The following is a 21,496-nucleotide window of genomic DNA, read 5'->3' on the forward strand; positions in this document are numbered from 1 at the left end:
AGAGAGAGAGAGAGAGACTGACCGACCCACACTGTTTTGCCTTGGGAGTCCCCTTTGGTGAATAGGTTGGGCTTTTGCTTCCCATGGAAAGTAGCCCCAGCCAGGAGATGTCATTTCTGGCCTACCCTGCGGGGAATAAGTGAGAAACTCATGGAAATGAGAAAGGAGACCTACTAGCGTGTGTGGGTTCACCCTGGATGAGCTGCTGCTGCCAACTGTGCCACATGTTAGAGAGTAGGCCTCAGAGGAGATAAGAGCCACTGGGAAGAACTCCAGTGGGGATAGGATACAGCCTCCCCATACGGGTCACCAAAATGTCATGGCTGCACACAGATTGTGAAAGGATTCACAAGACATAAGGGGTAGAAGTCAGAAAATTTATTTAAAAAGAGAGACATCGGCAGAGGAGTTGCCAGAGGCAGGTCTAGAGTAGACAGCTACAGTGACATTCTGTTTAGCTGGGGTTTTATATTCTCAAACCTGGATGTAAATTGCTTTAGTCTGCTGAGGAATTTTCCATTGTGGTGAGCATTGTCTGTTGTGGTGGAGGAAGGTGTGGTTACACTTGTTATCACAACCTTTGCAGATGTGTAAGCCTAAACTGGAGCCAAATGACTGCTCCCTAGGCTCATTCCTGTTTTCCCAGACATATCTTAGCAAAGGTCAGATAAGAGCAGTGAGATAGATACTTAAAGGTTGGACAGAGGATGGAGTTCTAATAACAATTATTCCCGAAGAATTTGAAGCTAGATTAAAAGCAACTGAGTCAACTAAGCATGCCATAAGAAAATAATAAAAACAGACCAACTTTCTTGACTATAAAAAGACAGAACTGCAGATGGAATGCTTACTATGTACTAGAGAAAATAACAAAAGAGAGACCAATAATTAGCCATATCCTGGCAATTTTATGTTAATTTCAAGGATAAAGTAATCACCAAGCATTCTGACAGAAAAAGAAGTTTAACCCCAAAGAATTTGACATCAGATTCTTTGAAATATTAAATGCCAGGTGACAATGAAGCAATGTCTACAACTTTTAGGGAAAGTGTTTGTGACCCAGAAGTTCTAGACTCGGCAATGGTGTTATTCATCAATGAAAGCAGCAGAAAGATGTTCTCAGATATGTAATTTCTCATAAATATGCCATCCACATACCTTCCCTGTAAAAGTTGCTTGAAGATATATACTCCAGCCGATTATGAGGAAATTAAACAGTTCAACCATGGGGAAGTCAGAAAATAAAAGGATTAGTGATGAGCAATGGAAACAAACTTATAAGTAATTATAAAGTACAATTAAAGTTAAAAATAGAATATGAACATTTTAAAAGTTTACTGGAAGATACAAGAATAATAAACAATAATATAAAGAGTCCTAAATGCTAGACAGGGCTATAACAAGGAAAAATATATTACTTTTCTCTATTTAAGTGAGTTTCAGTATATATTATTTTTAGAATACTTGAACTGACAATTCTTTAAAAAGTAAAAATAACAATGAATAGAGTTAAAATCTCTATCAAGAGAAACAAAGCTTATCTTTGTACCACCTTTTTCTAGGACCTGTAAATGTTCTTTCTTTAACGCTGCTTAACAAACATATATACTTTGTGTTTTTAATTGCTTTTTGAAAAGACTGTAGTAAAAATACACCAGAACATGAGTACTGTATATAGATTGGTGGTGAGATTTTTGTGGTATGTTAATCTTCAGTTAGTATGGGAGTGAAAACATATGATTTTTAAAAATTATGTATAATTTGGCATAGTTATATTGGGTTGTCAGAAAAGCCATGACACATTTTTGCAACGAAAACCAAAAAAAAACAAAAACGTCATGACTTTTCCAATAACACAATATAATCACAATTGCATTGGGAAAAACATTAACAGAAGAGTGGGTTCTAGGTAGTAGAAATACCTTGCACTTCTTTCTGTTCCTAGTTTTATATTTTTTGTAATGCATATGGATTAATTTTTATAGTGGGAAAGTAAACTTCATGAAAATAAAAATTACTATAGATACAGCAGAGTTACAATTACAGACAATTTATGGTACTGAATGCTTTGTTCTCTACCCTCCAAATTTAAAGTAAGCATTTAACTTAAAGTATTAGAAAAAGCACACACACACCAAAAAAAGGACATCTGAGAATTGAAGAAAAAAGTCATAAACATAAAAGCAGAATTTTATAAATCAGTAAACAATAGATTTGAACAAGAAGTCTAAGTTGATTCTTTAAATCAAACAATAGACTTAAACTTCTAGCTTATTTGCTCAGGAGAGCAAACAAAAATACACAAAATAATGTATTTAAATCACATTCAGAGAGAGACAGCAAAATGTACAGCTTATGCTAATTATGAAGTGAAGTGAATATTATAGTAAATATTAGCTAGCAAAATTGACTCAAAGAGAACAATGCTGGAATTGGCCAATAATATTAGAGAAATTGCCAAAGAGCTACTCCAATTGTTAAATTGATTGTCTCTAAGCAGTAGGATTATGGGCTATTTTTTTGCACTTTGTGCTCTTTAGGAGTCTCAAAAATTCTACAATAAGCAGGTACTAATTTTGAAGTCAGGTATGAATAAAGACCAACAGAAAGAAACAGAATCCCCCATCTCCCAAGACAAAGTGGGCAGTTTGTTCCTTTTTAGCTTTAAAGGTAGAAATAGCTGCCTTTCTAAAATTTAAGTGAAGGGAAATATTGACGTGCAGTGAAAGGACTGCCAAGGTTCAGAGAGCCTGTTAATGGGCCTGAGAGGCCCTGTGACTCCAGGCTGACTGATGGCCCAGGGACCACTAACGGCAAATTGAATTTCTAGATCACCGGCTGCCTTCATGGCTTTCTGATGTCACCAAAACGGTAGAGTACACACACCAAGTGCCATACAACCATAGGAATGCTAAATAGTCATTTTTTGAGGTTCAATGGAATATCTGTTTACAAAATAGAAAACTATTTACAAAGTGCTCCAAATTTTGCACATCTGAACTACAAGTTTTTGTTGTTGTTGTTGTTGTTGCTTTACTAGTAACATGCATAGGTGAAGTGTTCTTTATTTCATTCATGAAATAAGTAAAGGAAGATTGTGATTTTTGGTTTAGGCCACTCTAGATATACTACACTCAGAAAAGACTACATTGCTTACTCCCATTCTTGAAGAAATAAAACTGAATTATGGCAAGGCTCTCTCCTGCATGTTAGAAACACTGCAGAGTACACTCTATGCATTTGCCATAAAAAATGAGAGGGAGACAGGCAGGTAAGGAAAGTATTTTCTCTATATAAAAAGATCTTTTTTTTCAGAAAGGAAAATTAATTATGTGTGTATCCTCTTTATCTTGTTAAGTGTGTACTTATAAATGCAACCGTTTATTCACACCCATTCTTAAAATGCCCACTTGGTAATGTCACTTTGCTAGGACCAGATAAATGACATTTTGATCTCCATGGATCTTATGTAGTGAGAAAGGTAAATGAAAGAGGACGTAGAGAGATACGTACAAAATGTGATAAGGGCATTGCAACAGTGAGAATGTGACTGAGGTAGCATTTCCTAAACTCACGTTACCCAAGAACTTGAGCTCATTGAATTGTACCTCAAATTAATCAAATTAATCTAGAAGTAACTTTAAGAAACACCCTCTTGAGTGTTTGTGGCTCACATGAACATATCAAAGGACATGCAAGATCCAGAAATAAACAAAAATCTGTGGAACTCTGTAAAACTCAGTATTTCCCCAAAATGTGTGTCCATGGAACCCTTTTTTTTGCAATCCTTTATAAAATGTTCAGGGCTCCTCTGAGTTGAGGGACACACTTTGTGCAATGTCCATCGAAAGTGTACATTAAATGGAAAAAAACATTTCTTAATTCAAAACATTGGCTTACTTTTTGAAGGTTTTCTGTCTTGAAAAATAGGATCAAATCATACCTTTGACGTTACATCAGCTTCTTTTGTGTGAAGCACTCCAGCTACAGCATTCTTATACTTTCTTCTCAAAAGACTGAATTCTCAACAGGGGAAAATCTGTGGTATACTCAGTGTTATTTATAGAGAAAATGAACTGTCAAGTTCCTGGTAGGGCTTGACCTTATTTATTTCGGATATCATCTAACAGCAGAATATACGTGGCCTTTAATCCTTGCTTTGCCTTTTCAATTAAAGAGGGGTGCTAGAAATATGATGGTATATTTCTCTTTTCTCTTCCTAATACCTGTCCCCTGGCTCAAATACTATCATTAACTCTGAGGTGTTAATGAAGTCTGTTATTTATCCATATGTTAATTCAAGAAATCTTTGCTGAGGAGTACCTGCTCTGTTCAAGGCACTATAGTAACATTAGATGTATATATGGACAGTGTGAACGAGACTGACAAGCTTGTAAACTTACAACCTAGTGCGGAAGATAACTAATGAACACAAAAAAATTAACATAATCTCAAACAGTGCTAAATGCTATGATTAAATCAAAACAATAAGTCAAGGATTGTTTTCCTCACTGTTGAGGTGAGCACTATAGATTGGTGACCAGGGAGGGCTTCTCTGTGGAGGGGACATTTGAGCTGGGAACCAAATGGCAAGGAGCTAGCTGATTTTTCTGGATCCAGATAAATGGGCACAAAAGAAACTAGAGAAGTCTGGAATATTCTGGGTCTATTTTCATTGGCTATTTGCCAAGTGGGCAGCTGCAGCTCTTCTCTGTTTCTGTCTTGTTGATGTTTTTGAAGCCCTTCTGGAGAATAGTATCTCTAAGTGGTATACATTTGGGCCTTATTAAGAATAAGAGCAATTTGAAAACAGGTGCTATTATATACGGGTTATCTAAAGAGCTTTGGAATTATACAACTGTTGGGAATTCAGTTTAGATTCAAAACTCATCTCCTCAATGGTGTTCTATGATTCAACCAATTTGGCCCCCATCACTCTAAGCCCCTCCACAGCCCCCTTTGGCACATGACTATTAACTGACTAATTTTTATCTGAATCAGTTTCCTTTCAGAGGAAATGCTAGTGTTAGTATATCTGTTGAAATAATAAATTGCAAGTTGAACAGTCACTGAATTTATGAATTTAACAACTCGTATGGATTATAGAATTCCTATAATAACAAATACATTCAGGGTATAGACAGAATAAATCACCTAACAGTATTAAAATTCAACATTCCTTGTTTTCTTTTTTTTAAAGAGAGGTAGGAAGGTGACTTTATTCACCAACACTTCAAAAACACAGACTGCAAGGAACACGAATTTGGATTAGCAAACTTTTTGTACCCTAAGGAACTCTTTCTTCTTTATTGACTACGCTGGCACAATCTGGCTGGGAGGAAAAACCCTGATAAAATCAAGATCCCCATCTCTCTCCTCTCATCCCATTGCACCCCATCCTACCAGCCAGAAGCAGAAGTCGTATGAAGAGGTTTTGAAGAAAGCATCTTGTCCTGGGTTTTTTTCTGTGCCAATGGGCTTGCTGAGCACATCTTTAACCTGGTACACAGGCAGAGTTCAAACCAAGTCTGTGTTGTCAGGCTCCTGGTCTCCTTTTTTTTTTGGAGTACGCCTGACTGTGCCCTCTCTGATTAAATACTGTAGAGGCGACTAGTGTTCCCACGCAAGGTGGCCAAGATGTGGTGGAGCGGCTGATCTTTGATTCTGGCAATCTCTTGAATTGTGTGCATGGCCATGCCTGGGTGGGCATACTGGCAAAGGCTTTTGGGAACCCCATGAGGCAGGAAGTAGGGAGCATCCGTTTCCACGACAATTCTCTCCAATGGGATCTTTTTCAGAGCATCACGGGCCTCGGAGGCAAAAGTGTAAGTCAGGACTGCTGTGAAGCCCACAGACATGTTGGGAAAGTACTTCAAAAGGGGCTCGATGACTGGGTAACTGCTAGTGAAGCAATGCCTATGGATCTTGTAGTCAGGGGGCACAAATTTTTTCATGATGGCCAGCAGATCTTTGTCAGCATCTTGGCAGTGGATCACTAAGGGCTTCTTTAGAGACACAGCCAGCTGCAGCTGTCTCTTAAATATCTTGTGCTGCTGTGGGATGGGTGTAATGCACTTGTAAGAGTAATCCAAACCCATTTCTCCAAACGCTATAGCCTTGGGGTGCCGTAAGGCTTGCAAAATATTTCTTTCTTGATACTCACTGTAGAAATCTGCAAACTGGGGGTGACAGCCAAAGGCTCCCCAAACCAGATCCTCTTTCAAGAGACTCTCCCATAGGCTATTCCTTAGTGTGCGAGGATCACAGAAATCAGTGATGCAGCCCTGAAATTCCTTAGGGAAGGAATGGCTGTAAATTTTTCTGAACTTGGTAAAGGTCCCTTTGAAAGACAACATGGAATAGAGCATGTCTAAGTGACAATGAGTGTCAATGAAACCCTCTTTTAGGCTTTGCTCCCAGTGGCTCTTTGGCAGGGAACTAGATGCATGTCCTCCTCGAGGACATGATGGCGTTGCCTCTTGGAATGCTCTTTTCTCCTTCATCTTTGCTTCTGAACTTCTGGGGAAATGAAATGAACCAGAATTCTGGGAATGACCTTCCTTTGATGCGTTCAGGTCTCTGGACCAGTTTTGGAAGTGCATTGTAGCATTGGAGGAATAATTACTGAAGAATCTGCGTCTGCTCTTCCCAGCCTGCAATGTATTGTTGCTGCTGCTACCAAGGGTGGGATTGTGAGAAGGCTTGAGACTGCTGGTCTGGTAGCTGTCATAGCCATGCAAAGGACCACTGTACAAAGGAGGCTGATGTATGACACCTTCAGTGGTGAAGGATGAAGGCTTTGAAACTCCTGAGGGACTCAGTGAGCCTGGCTTCTCCTGAGAAACTCTGGCTGCAGAAATCTCATCCACCTTAGGCCGGTAACTTTCTGAAGAGGAGTGCTTAATCACCCCTCTCCTTTCTTTATGGTTTTGGATTTCTGAATTAGCGTCATGCTTCTCTAGAAATTTTAGGGCTGAAGAGCCTTTTTTAGAACGGACTGCTCTTTCGTAACCAATTGGCTTCAAACTGGGTTTCTTGTGAGGATCTACAAGCACTACCCTGTCATGGAAGTCACTCATCTTTTCTTTCTCTGCTCTGACCTCTGGGGCTGAAGCTTTCTGTTTCTGAGGACTTAAGAAAGTGACAGAACTAGCGAAGGTGACGGTCTTCGCTGGCTTTTGTCCATGCTCTCTTGTGCTCCATTTTGCACTAGTGGCAGCCTCTCCCTTTCCTTTTGGCTTTGATTTTATCAATATGCTCCGGAGAGGCATTCCATAGGTCACTGAAGAGCCTTGGTCGCTCTGTCTGCCCCTCCCTCTCTGGACGGTGTTTGGTTCCGCAGTGTTACCATTTTGACCCTCGGCTTTGGCTGCAAATTCAGGGTTAGTGGAATTATGGGAACTGTGTTTGGAATTAAATCTCAAGTTGCTGGCATCATCTAGAGAACCCATTTTTTTCTAGAAAGGGGCTGATAGAACGTGTAGGGGATGGCACGGATGGGATTTCGTGGACGAAAAGAACGCGGAGTGCTTCGAATCAGGCAGTCTCCAGAGAGCGCTCCCGCAAGCCTGGGCCTGAGGAATGGGAGGAGGAGGAATTACCTCCACTTAAAGGCCAAAAGGTACTCTCCTCCTACTGGGCTTTCACGCACTCAGGGCTGCTGGCCTCTCCCGAACGGAATGTGGAGGTATGAGCTGGCCAGCTGGAGGAGGCCACGTTACTGGGATCCCAGAGGTGTTTGCCTTTGCTGGGGGATCCTACCTTTGTGCCGCTCCTGTGGTACCGGACTGTGCGCCGCTCCGACCGCTACGGACGGTTCCGGTTTTTTCACCAGCCGATCACAGTTCTCAGTGTTCCACAGTTGCCAAAGGCTTCCAAAGCGCTTTGGAAAAGTTGCAAAAATGCAAGACCTACCGAAAGCTCGGATCGGCGTCCAAGCCTTCCGCGCCTTCGGTGTGCTTCCGATATGACGAAGCACTTTTCCACACAAAGCACTTCCGGTATGAGAAAGCACTTCTGGGATATTAAGGCACTTCCGGGGCACTATAAACCTCTCCCATTTGGAAAACCTTTCCAAATATCAAAGCCCTCGAAAAGACTGCAGGTCCTTTGGAGACCACACACACAGGGTACCCGTAAGCTGGGCTTCTGGACTAGAGGTACGGGCCTCCACAAGTGCGTAGGAGGGGCTCCATGAGTGCGTAGGAGGGCAGGGCAGAACCAGTACTGGGCGGAGCGGGAGGGGTGCAGGGAAGAGGTGGGAGGGGTGCAGGGAACAGAGGCAGGAGGGGTGCGGGGAACAGAGGCGGGAGGGAGCAGGGAGGGCACAGGGCACTGCTCACCCTGTCCACCAGTCCTGGCTACCAGAGCGGAGGGGGTACGGTGCAGGGTGCAGCCAACCGTCCTGGCCACCGGCCATACTCCTCCTAACCAGCGACCCCTCCACTTTCACCTTAGGTCAATCCACCCCTCCACTCAGCGGCCTCTTCCCCCAGCCACCTTCCCCACCCTCCTGCTTTCCGCCTCCTGCCTCTGTAGCCTAGGCCGCCCCAATCCTGCAGCCCAGGCAGGCCTCCAGAGCTGTCAGCGTTGCTTGCTATTTGTTCCTTTTCTCTCCCCCATTCTTTTCCAAAAATGTAGTTAACAGTTTTTAAACCATAATTCAAATATACATGCTTTCAAAAACATTTATAATTGTAATATGTTACCATTTTCAGTCCTGTGGTTTTTTTTTTTACTCAACGTTTCTGCATATCTTAAGTATTTTTCATATTGCTGCATAGCTTTCAAAAACCTCATTCTAGTACCTTCATCAAAATTCTGGAGTAGGTAGATGTGCCATAATTCACCAAACACTTCCCTTTTTGTTAACTCTTTAGGTTCCCTCACTGTAGTTTTTTTCTCTAATAAAAGAAAATGCTGCAAAGAACATCTTTGCATATATGTTTCTCCATATTTTGGTTTGTTTCTTTGGGCTACATGCCCAGAAATGGAGTTCCTGAGAAGAAGTATAGGAATTTTAAAATGGCTCCTCATAGCGCCACATTGCTCCAGAAGTAATTTAACATCCCATCCATGATGAATAATCCTACCAGGTTAATTTAATAGGAGAAACAAACAAAATCAGTGCCTCACTGTTATTTTAATTTGCACTTAACTGATAATTTCTTAGAGTGAGCACTTTTATTTATTGATTCACTCCTGAATTTTAAGTTCTTTTTCATTTCTTTTTCTTTAGAGTCTTTTAAAAGTTAATTTAAAAATTTTAAATAAGTTAAACTTTTGTCATTTTCCAAAAATTTATTACTATTGTTAATGAACAAAAATTCAATCGAGTAAATTTAAAGAACTAATTAGCTTTACTGAATAAGTCATGAGTCTGATAGCATCCCACCTAGTAAATGGAGAGGTGGTGCTCTGAGAAGTTGCACAAGATAGAAGGCTTTTATAGGCAGAAGCTGAACAGGACAAGAAAGTTATTAGCAAAAGAAAAGAAAGGATTGGTTCAGGCAAGGTGACCTTTCCTTAGGCAAAAGGCAGCAGGAGGTCTTAGGCAGATTACCTTGCTAGTGTTGATCAGAGCATTCCAGATCAGGTTACATTTCTGGGAAGGGCGGAAACTGCAATTCTTGGTTTGCTGTCTTGGTCAAGTGACTCCACCTTGGGCTTGTTGTTTCTTTTCTTTTTTAACAGTAGGTTGTTTTTCATTTACATTTTGGTCTATTGAAATTATAACTTGTGTTTGTAGTCAAATTTTAATTTTTCCTTTCATAATTTTCTTTCTCTCCTAGGCCTTGAATGGTCATCCTTCATTTCAAGGCTTTGACACATTTATAATTGTTTTTTGGAGGGGTAAAAGGGGTTGATGTTTTATATTTAACCCTCCGTTGGGCACACTGCAAGTTACGAGTTTGGGCACAATGCATCTACTAGATGCATGTATGACATTTATTTATTTAAATTTAAAGTGAATGAAAATGATGTGTAAGCATGCTTATTATGTTTTCAGAATGGAATTTTAATTTGCCACAAATTAAAAACCATATGTTTATTACATAAATTCAGTAAAAAAATCAACAGAAATTCAAAACAATTTGTGAGATAAGTTGCACCCGACGGAGGGTTAAGTTAATAATCCGTCTGGTATTTAACTTGGGTTATAATGTGGCAGGGAGCCCTAGACAAAGGCTTTCCCGGACCACATGGCCACCAAAACTTCCGATTTTAACATTTCCTAATTCTTACCTCACCTGGGAGGCAGTCAGAAACTAACACAATGCCACATGTCCTAATAAGGAATCTTGGCTGCTAACCCGGAAACCTCAGGGTATATAACTCCGAGTCCTGTCCGGATCGGGGCTCAGTCTCTGGATGTGAATCCGCTGAGCTGGTGCCGGCATCAACAAATGTTGCTTCTTGCCCTGAGCCTTGGTGTCCCGTCTTTCTGTCCGAGTATCCCGCAACAATAATTTAGGTGGGGATATACACTGATGCTTTTCCAAGTTAGTACTATTTTCACTTATTGATATGTGACTCTTCTTTCATCATGTGTTAAATTCCTATATGTAATAGAGTCTATTTCCAGACCATCTATTCTTTTTCACATACTAGTATGTCTCTTGTTACTATGGTGTAGCACTGCTTTAACAACTGAACCATAATAGTAACCTATAAAATCTTGGAGTGTTAGGTCTCCTATATTACCCTTAATTTTCATAATTATCCTTAATAGGCTGGCATGTTTATCTTATCAGGTAGACTTAGAATTATTTTTTTAAGTCCCTCTAACACGCCAATGAAATATCCACTTGAAATACGGCATTTTATTCTGCTTGTCCAGAATATACCTCACCTATCCTATTAGTCAAGTTCTTCTGTATCTTCTAGTAAATGTTTTTAGAGTTTTATCAGGGTCACAGAGTTCTGATTAAAACTAAGTGTTTTGTAATTTTTTATTCTATTGTGAACATACTTTTTCCTACCACTGTATTTTCAGCTGGTTATTGCTGGTACATAAATATTTTTTTGATTCGGTTGTGGTTATGCTGAAATCTTTTCTTAGTTTTACAGCCTTTGCGTAGGCCATTATTTTATCTGCCTACAATGGTACTTTTGTCTCTTTCTAATATTTTTACTTCATACCTTCTCATATTGTCCAGAACGCCTAAAAACAATATTAAATAATGATGTCGGTGGGGCATTTTTGTTCTGTTCCTGGTTGTTGTAGACACAGAGTTTAATTTTAATGCTGGATATTTAGGCTATTTTAAAGCAAATTCTTTTTAATCTTGTTAAGGAATTACTTTTATATTTTAAAATGTATGTGGTAGGAAACAGTATGAGATCATCACATATTTGCCCTTATTTCTTAATTTGGAAACATCTTTGTGGAAAATGCTGCTTTTTGTGAATGTAGGTGGCTTATAGCTGTTACTGACTATTGAATTCTGTTTTGCTTCTATTTTAGTTAGGATCTTTGCTCTATAAATAATAAGTATGAAATTGCTCTGGAGCAGTAGTTCTCAACTTTGGCTTGCACATTGTAATCATCTGGGGAGTTTTAAAAATCACTGATGCTTAGGCCCACCCTGATATATTGAGTTCCGTGTGTGTGTGTGTGTGTGTGTGTGTGTGTGTGTGTGTGTGTGTGAAGCATCAGGAGTTTAAAAAGCTCTACAGGTGATTCTAATGTGAATCCAGAGTGAGAACTATTTCTCCATAGTTTACTTTTTTATGGTATGTCTATCAGGCATTAGAATTCACCTTTGTGGCTTTCCATCATTTTTGGATCCTGGGGGAGTTATATGTATAATGTGGTAATGTTTTTTTCCTTGGAAGTTTGAGAGAATCCATTAGTCAATCATCTAGGTTGGAGCCTTTGTTGGGGCAATTTTTTGGTAATTTTTTCACTTCTTACTTGATTATTTGTGCTTGTTTTGAAAAAGATTTTAATTGGGGAATTGGGGAAAGGGAACATTGTGTTTTTCCAGGACCCATCAGCTCCAAGTCAAGTTGTTGTCCTTCAATCTTAGTTGTGGAAGGCGCAAGCTCAGCTATAAGTCCAGTTGCCACTTTCAGTCTAGTTGCAAGAGGGGTGTAGTCCACCATCTTATGTGGGAGTCAAACCGGCAGCCTTGTTGCACACTGAGACATCTAGTTGCCCATCAGCAGCTTAAGGCTGCTCAGCTAAAGTTGCTGTGTTCAATCTTAGTTGCGGGGGGCGGGGGAAAGGGGGGGGTGCAGCCATCCGTCCCATGTGGGTGTTGAACTGGCAACCTTGCTGCTAAGAGCACGCATTCTCACCAGCTTAGCGGCAGCTCCGCTGGGGCACAGCTCACTGGCCCATGTAGGAATCGAACCGGCAACCTTGTTGCTCAGAGCTCGTGCTCTTAACCTACTGAACCACTCAGCCAGCCCTGAATTGTGTTTTGATTGTTCACAGTTCTTACAGAAAATCACTTCTTTAATTGGTTTTAAATTTTATTTTCATAAAAGCTTACATAATTTATCATAAGATAATTTATATCTTATAATTTATTACATCTCTATGTCTGCACTGGTTTATTTCTGATTTTATTTATTTATATTCTTTTTTGATCATCTTTGCTCTAATCTTATCTGTTTTAAATTTTTTGTTAAGTCTGTTGCTCACTGGTTCGAACCTCTGACTGCATTTCAGAATTACTTGGGGATTTAAAAAAAAATACTAATGCCACTCTTACCTCTTCAAGATTCTGATATAATTTATTTAGGCTTGGCTCTGGTCTTTCTTTTTAAGTTCCCAATTCAAAGCCAAGGCTGAGAATTGCTGAGTTAACACATTTAACTAAATTAGTTCTCATACATTCTCTAATGTAATAATCTAAATCCAGTAAGTTACCCAAAATCACAGATTTACCTATATCTTATAGGTTTGTACATCTTTAAATTTTATTAAATTCTATACATATTTGTTGTACTTAATTTATTTTCAGCATAATAATTAGGTATACCAAAATCAATTTCAGACTAATTAAGAATAAAAACATTTACTTGAGCAAAAAGAGCTGCAGCCTAGGAGACATTGATTCAAATAGTAACCTAAATCGTGTTCCACTAGGGCAAAGGGAGGCCGTCTTTTATAGGAAAAGTTCCTGCACCAGTTCCCAATTTGTTCTGTTTTAAGTAGTTCTGATTGGGTGGGCCAGGTCTCAGTCCATTGGTCAAAAGATGAAACCAGGAACTTCCTCTTGGTGGTGGTTCACTAGGGGTGTAAACAGGCTTGGGGCAGAGTACAGGGCATTGAAATCTGAGTCTGTGGCTTTTCCCGAAATGCAGAATGTGTGAGGGGCTTCTGTCAGCAGTGGCTGCTAAACTTGTTATGAACTTGGGTGCAGTTAACCAAGTGAGTCCCATTTTGACAGATAATATCTCTTCTTGGGATTCACAATTATTAGGAGTGACAATTTTTGTTTATAGTTACATGACACATTTCCAATTGTATTACTTTGTGATCAATGACTGTAACTTGCATAATTTATGTATTTTAAATTTATTAGAATTTTTTGTAAGTTAACCTTATGTAGAGGAGGAAAAATAATTTTCCCTTTACCCTTTTAGGCTCTTGGCTGAGTTACCCCCTGTAAAAAGGACAGATCAACAGAAGAGAAACAAATAGAAGTTTAATAGCAATGGGAGATATATTTGGGAGATACCCAGGAAAACTGAGTAACTCCCAGAAATGGCCCATGCCATCACCTTAAATACCATATTTACTAAAGACAAAAGATGTGGGGGTGAGAGGCCAGTTACTGGGAGGTTATCAGTCAAAGCGCAGTAAACTAGAGTATGGTTGTTGTGAAAGTTTAAATCCATGCCTTCTCCATTGATGTTTCTAGACATTTAGTCTTCCTCCTCTTCCTGGTACAGAGAGGAAGACACTCTTACAAATGGAGATTTTTCTTATAAATGTAAATACCTCTTACAAAAGGGTAACTTCTAGTTGGATTTCAGAGCTTCTCCTGTGTGTTTTGTTTTGTAAAAATCAGCTCAAGATAAACCCTATGCAAATGAGGCATATTTTGGGGTTTCATATTCTGCTCCCCTTCACATATGCTAAATTTCTGTAAATATACCATTGGCATATATAAAGGGGCCATCCTCTGTATGCAATACAAAATGTATTATGGTTTATTTCCTTAATTCTAAGCCTCCATAGTCATAAGAGAAACCATTGATTTAATAAAAGCTTTTTGGGGAAGAATAAACACTACCACATTAAATGTATATAAATTTTTATTGTTTACTAACCTATAATAGCATGCATTTATCCTTCTTATTATATACCTTCTTCTTCTTCTTCATTAATGTCTCACAATTTGTCTTTTTCATCTAATAAAACCTAAACATTGATCCTTCATAAATATATACCAGTAGCATTCAATACATAGAGGTAGGTGAGAGCTATTAATATTCTCTCCACACTTTCCCACCCGATTATAAAGAGGAAAATTTTTTTCAAATTGAATATTATTATAGGGGTGGAAAACTTCCCTTCTTCCTTTCTAGGTTCTTTGGCTGGTCTAATAATTAAATTGACATAAGAAAGATTAACATTAATTTCAGGTATACACCATATAGTATAAAATAATATTGAATGTCAACTGTACTTGAAAAAATTTAAAAGTGGAGAAAAAAGGTGAAGGGGAATAAGAGGTTCAAATCACCAAGTATAAAACAAATACGTCATGGGGATGTAATGCCCAGCAATGGGAATATAGTCAATAATATTCTGATGGTGTGGTACAGTGTCAGATGGTTGCTGGACTTAAGGTTAACCTTTTTTTTTGGTTTATAAATGTTGAATAACTATGGTGTATGCCTGAAACTAATATAATATTTGTATGTTAGCTGTATTTTAATAAAAATCTTTAAAAAAAAAGACAGGTTACATGAGAAAAAAAATTTGTGCATATAGGAGTCCCATAGACACATGAGACTCCCTGGCAGTTAGGTATTTGAGGCTTATATGACATCCCTAGCTAAAGAGAAGAGGGTAGAGGGCCGGCCGAGTGGCACATTGGTTAAGAGTTGGCTTGGGATGCCAGCTCTGAGCAGCAGGGCCCTGGTTCGGATCCCACATGAGGGCCAGTGACGCTGCACCCTCTACAGCTAAGATGGTGAACAACAGCTCGAACTTGAGCTGGGCTGCTGTGAGTTGCTGGCGACGGTGTAGGCTGCAGTGGGGTTGGCCGGCAGCAGGCGTGAGCTTTCGTGAGTTGCCGTGAGCCACCGTGAGCCGTCCAATGGCCGGCGACTGACTGCCTCACCCGGGAAGAGTGCGATGATAATACCAACATGGGCCAGTGAAGCGACGTCCTCCACAACTAGACTGAACAACAAAAGGACAGCAACTTGTCTGTTCCCCTTCCCCAATTCCCCAATAAAATCTTTAAAAAAAAGAGAGAGAAGAGGGTAGAGGCCTGTGGCTTCAAAGGGGAGGAGGACAACTCACACGTAAACAAATATTTGCCATGCTATGCAGGTAGGTCTTTCTGATATAAAAGTTTGCTCTGGTAATAGCTCTCTTGCTGGTACAGGGCCCCTATCTAAGTTCTTTTAGGTAGCTAAGCGGGTGGTAGAATGTTCTTCCTGCATCTGATGGGCCCTGATTGTCTTCAGATTGAAATAATCCACATGCCCAAGTGGCACATTCTGCTCTCCCTCACCACCTTTACTGAAAGCTTGATAAAGTCCTAGCTCTGTTGTCCTTTTAGGTATTCCAGCAACCTCTTTTTACCCACTACTATTTCTTATTGAGATATAATCCATATAACATAAATTTTTTTTTAAAGATTTTTATTGGGGAATTGGGGGGATGGGAACAGTGCTGGGGAGTTGGGGGAAGGGGAACAGACAAGTTGCTGTCGTTTTTGTTCTTCAGTCTAGTTGTGGAGGACGTTGCTTCACTGGCGCAAGTTGGCACCATCATTGCGCTCTTCCCGGGCGAGGCAGATCAGTTGCCGGCTTCTGGACGGCCGCTCACGGTGGCTGCTGGCCGCTCACGCTGGCTGCTGGCTACATATGGTAGCCCATGGCAACCCACTGCCACAGGGGCTGCAGCCTACACCGTCGCCAGCGACTCACGGCTGCCCAGCTCCAGGTTGAGCTGTTGTTCAGCATCTTAGCTGTAGAGGGCAGTGTCACTGGCCCTCATATGTGGGATCCGAACCGGGGCCCTCTGGTGTCCCAAGCCAGTTCTTAACCATCGCGCCACTCGGCCGGCCCCATATAACATAAAATTTACCACCATTTCAAGACAATTTGGTGTCTAATATCTTTTTTAAAAATCGAGGTAAAATTTACATAACATAAATTAATCATTAGCTGTTTTAAAGTGTGCAATTTAGTGACATCTAGTATATTCACAATGTTATACAACCATTGCCTCAATCTAGTTCCAAGACATTTTCATCACTCCAGAAGGAAACCCTGTATTCATTCAACAGCATCTTACCAGAAATGTTCAGTCAGCACAAATATGACAACATTCTAGTAGTGGGTTTTGCTAACTTCTAACTGGAATCAGGCCAGATGCATACCCCAAGAGAGCAGCTGCACATAGGACCATTTTGGAATGAAGCCAAACATGCCAATTTGAAGGGTATAGGTCTCTGGACTTACTAGATTCTTGGAACCTGATCTGGTAAAGACAGTACCTGGTCATTTGTAACTGATTCATTCATTTTGAATACAATCATTTTACTAAAATTCCGTTCTGCCAACCATTATGGTAATTAACAAAGCTTCTTGTGTTGATAGAGATAAACTGCTGAGGTATTTTGTCAACCTCTTCGTAAGTGTGGGTTTCTGATAGAAATTTGCTAAACACTCCCAGAGCATGTATTCCTAGTTAGGGTAGCTAATCACTCCTACAGGGTAGATTGTATTTAGCAGACTCACTCATGTGTATCATATTGTCCATGTTGAATGACCCTGGTATTACATCATGTGCACAATAAAATCTTGCAACTTTAATTATAAAAGTTGATCAAAAATGAAAGCAAAGGGAATATTAAAATTGGGGAGCCAATGCCCCACGTCAAGCTTGAAATGATAGCCTAAATCTAGTGTTCCCTCAGTTGTCCTCAATTACCATGTCTTTCTCAGTGTGTGAGCATGATGCTATGTTGTGAGTGATACCAGTGGTTAAAGATACATTTTTATTTTCTCCAAACCACATGGCACCTAAGCCTAAGGAAGCTATTTCAACTGATCTTCAACTGAAGAGGCAATCAGTCCTCTGCTTCAACATGGGAGAAAAGTGGACTATGTTACACTGACTGAGAGGCACAGTTTTCCAAAGTGGTTAAGGAATTTTCAAGGGTATTTTTGACTATCTCTGATTTTTACTGTAACTACTTCAGTAACTACTACTTCTGTCTGAGCGCCCCGTCCCCCTCCCGAGCCCCCAAACACAAAATAAGATGAGTCTGGCTCTGGCATTGAACAGAACTCTTTGAGGTTCCTGAAGTTTAAGGTAGGGTCTCTGGTGCACTTGAATTTCAGATCTGTCTGTATTAATTGCCTCAAGGCAAGTAATCAGCAGGACCAGAAGTCAAGATAACTGTATCCTAGAACCAAGGTAGCTTTGTGTTCTTTTTAATGGGAAAAAATGATAAAACTTACATTCATCTTGTGGGAAAGAGTATTATTTTGTCTATAAACATACATATAGAATCCCACTGTGAAATTCCAAAAACAGATGCTAGTTCAATTTATGGTAGAGCTGAATGATGGATTTATTGCCCGAATATCATTACCTCATTCTAACCAGACGGTGATGAAAATATAAACTAATCCTTATATACTGAAACATAGTTTGAATATTCATTCTCATAGCTGATGTGTAGCATGTCTTCTTGCAAAAATCTCAACTTTTTTCTTTACAGTAACAAAATATATACAGGCAGTAGCTTTATTGATTTTAAGTTTGCTGATTTTTTTTTCACTTCTTAGTTTCTAATTATGATTCCAACAGGTATTGTCTTTTGATGCGTATGTGGAAGATGAAGTGCCTGATAAACGTCAAGAAAACTATAGAATAAGACGCTATAAAATCTTATTCTACCTTGAAGATGACACAATTCAAGTCAATGAACCAGAGGTGAAAAATAGCGGACTGCTTCAAGGTATCTAAAGTAGTGTTGTTGTTCTTTCCTTTCTAATTTCTGCCTTTATATCCTGTCTTTCTCTAGCTTTATAAAAGACCCCATGCTACTAATTAGGTATCTAACTTGTTGGCAGTGGTGAATATAAACATGCTGTTAGCTTGTGGTTATTGATAATGACTTATCAGCTTTCTACCCCCACCCCCAAACAAACCTCAACTTTGGCCGTTTCTCTCATTTTCTATGACATGCTTGTATCCTTTCAGGTGCTGCTTTAGTATGAGCAAACTGTCCCATGTCTTTGACATTTTTCTTCAGCCTATTTGGTCTTTTTGCTACGACCACATCACTTTCATTACAACACCCTCAGGGGAAGAGAGAACACTGTTCTCTACTGCCACTTCCAGATAGGTGTTCTCTCATTTCCTGAATTCACTGCCATTTACTTCAACTACCCTCTCCTCATCCTCATACCCATTAACTGCAGAATTGGATGGTACTTAAATGAAGGGTCATTGTTCCTTCACCCCACGTATGCGAATCGTCTTTATCCATACTCCACTTTGGCCAGGTAAGTGTTAACTCTGTGATGTGGCCACCAGAGAAGGTTGCATTATTAGAAGCATGGTAGAGATCAAGGGAGGTGACTGATTTCTTCTGTTCGTGCTGTGAGTCCTTCACTTGGGATGATGCTGAGTATGCCTTCAGGGGATAGCAACCACCATAGTGAAAGGGCTGAAAATGTGTCATGTATAAGGCAAAATAGTGAAAAGGGATACTTATCTGTAAAGGGAAGGCTCAGGTGTGCCTGATAAATGTTTTCAGGAATCTAAAAGGATGTCATGTGGAGGAAGAGTGACCGAATTTTCTGTATCCTCAAGGGTAGGACCTAGGAGGTCAGAATTCTGGTTAGAAAGCAGAGTAATTTTCTGGAAGAGAGCCACCAGCAGTTGTAGTGGATGAGCATGGTCAGGGCTGGGTGGAGGGGTGGGGGAGAGGGGACTCACATGTTTGTTTGGTCACTGGTATGGATGGATGGCCCTGGGGGCAGGTCAGGGGTTATTTTTCACTCACAACTTAGTAGAGGTGTAGGAAGGGAGTCATGTTTGTTTGGTGTTTGGTATAGATGACCTTTCAAGGCCCGTTTGATCCCTGATGAGCCATTATTCTTGGGTACATTGTTGTGTCTTTGTGTTTTGGAGTATTGCCATCTTCAATGTCTTAGGTCTGAAGCTGGCCTTTTGATTATTGTCTCTATTCATTTTACTTTCTCTATTTGTTCGCACCCACCATCCTTGTTCTTCATTCTTCTAGCAATACATATCCTGAATCTGTCCATGTCTCTCTCTCTCTCTCTCTCCCCTTTCTACCATCCTAACCTAAGCTACTTTCATCTCTTGACGAGAGGAATGGAATAGCTGCCTAATATGCCTCTCTACTTCCATTTCTGCTCCTCCTACAATCTGTTTTCTATGTACAGCTAGAGTGTTGTGTGGGATATTACCTTGGTGCAGAGGTGGCCTCCAAGAAGCACACATGCAGGCTTTCCTAAAGACCACAGAACAGAAGGCTCATCAGCCAAATTAAAATGCATGAATCACAGAATGCATTGAAACAATTTAATATATATAGCAAGAAGCAAGGGGAAAGAGATGGGATAGGTTCACACACCTAGGATAGGGTAAAAGTGGATGGAAGGACCACCCTGCCTGAATCCTGGGGTAGGCAGTGGTCCTGCCTCTATGCTGCATCAGCCCTTCCCGCTAATAGTGTGGTTTGGAGACCAGAGTTGAAGTTCAAGGAGGACCGCAGGCAGAAGGGACCTTGGGCTAATGGCACACCCTCTATCAGAGAGATGCAGGGACAAGTGGGCCTGGCCACAGCTGTAGCTCATAAGTAGCTGTACCAATAAGTCTGCTGAATAGTCATGGGTTTTGCCTGTGTTTTTTTACGCAAAGGGCACATGGGGCCAGAATGGGTGTCACCAATGAATGAGTGGCCGAATTAAAGCCTCATAAATATTGAGTACTCATGAATATTTACTACCTCTTGTAGATTAGTGTATCATGAATATTTAGAGCCCAGGTGCCTTATGTATATTTAATACATACTGAAAATTGGTTATCTCTTGGTTCTGCCATCCCTTTCTTTCTATGTTTAACATACACATGCTCTACTTACTACCTACTTATAGTTATTTAACACATCTTATGATTTTCTGTCTATGTTGAATACAATTTTTGCTTACTAACTACTTAACTGGGCCCAGTGCTTCCATATTGATATACCACGATGGGTCCTAAGGGGAGAAACAGGAATTTTGGGACCCCTGGTCTCTGTGAATAAGACTGTGATGAGTCAGTATGTAAAGGACTTCCTTCAATGCTCATGAGATTGAGGTTTGTCTTAGGGCATGTCTTCATTGTGTCTGGATGATAAATTTAGAGCCAGTCAGCTCTGCTAAGAAGTGATTTTGAATGCCTTTTCTGTGCCAAGCACTGTGCTGGGTTTTGGGAAAATGGACAAAAGGAATAAGGCCCGTTATACTCCTATCTCTTTGAGCTTATAGGCAAGCAGGTTAGAGAGGAAAGGAAGCAAGGTGACTAGTCCAAGAGTTTTGCAATTGTTCAGGTTAGAAATGCTGAGTGTCCAAATCAGGACAGTGATGGTAGGAATAAAAAATAGGGGGAAGATTTTAGAGATATTTGGTTGGCAAAATTAATAGGTCTTGACCAGCAATTAAATATAGAGAGGAAGGGGAATATCTAATGATCAAGTGCCTGCTTTATTGCTATCTTATTTAATACCCTAACAACCATCGTTAGCTTTTACAGAAAAGGAAACAGGCTTAGAGAGGTAATTTGCTCCATTTGAATCTGAACTGACTGCCTGGCAGCTCACTCTGTGGTTGAGAGGATGGTGATGTATTAATAAAGCCCAGGAGCATGGAGCAAGGAGCAACACTGGGGTTGGAGCTGAGCTGTGTTTGTTTGGGTCATGAGGCCTTTGAAGGTGTGTTGGGACAACTGTATAGTGATGTCCATCATGCAGGTGGAACCTTGAGATGTGTTTTCAGGAAAAAAGTCAAGACTATAGATGTCGACTGGGAATTGGGTGTCTAGATCAGGCTTATTCTACTATATTGGAAGACAGCTGCTGTTGAAGTGGTGGAAAGAGGAGGAAGATTTGATTTAGTGTCTGCTTGGTTTTGCTAGTAGAGGGAGAAGGTAAGGCTTGATTTGAGGAGGCATTAGGAGTGTCTTCATTATTCCTTGTGTTCTAACTGATGCACTCTCGACTCCCTGGTCTTTTAATTTGGAGAACTTGTGACTTAATGGTAAATCTTT

General features: G+C 40.2%; 2 protein-coding genes across 3 annotated transcripts in view; one reads left to right on the forward strand and one right to left on the reverse strand.

The window, feature by feature from the left end:
* EFHC2 (EF-hand domain containing 2) overlaps positions 1-21,496 on the forward strand; it is a 373,002-nt gene that overhangs the window by 209,745 nt on the left and 141,761 nt on the right. For both annotated transcript variants that reach the window (XM_019649716.1, XM_019649708.1), the window contains exon 3: positions 18,020-18,170. In XM_019649716.1, the coding sequence (XP_019505261.1) occupies positions 18,020-18,170 (151 nt within the window). The remainder of the gene's footprint in view (positions 1-18,019; positions 18,171-21,496) is intronic.
* On the reverse strand, positions 5,592-8,419 carry LOC109385951 (putative deoxyribonuclease TATDN2). Its single transcript, XM_019648742.1, is given in 5 exon segments — positions 5,592-7,457; positions 7,493-7,563; positions 7,566-7,806; positions 7,915-7,994; positions 8,401-8,419. Coding segments are annotated over 5 exon segments (2,277 nt in total).

The sequence above is a fragment of the Hipposideros armiger genome, unplaced genomic scaffold (genome assembly GCF_001890085.2).
Source record: "Hipposideros armiger isolate ML-2016 unplaced genomic scaffold, ASM189008v1 scaffold_7, whole genome shotgun sequence".
Classification (NCBI taxonomy): Eukaryota; Metazoa; Chordata; class Mammalia; order Chiroptera; family Hipposideridae; genus Hipposideros; species Hipposideros armiger.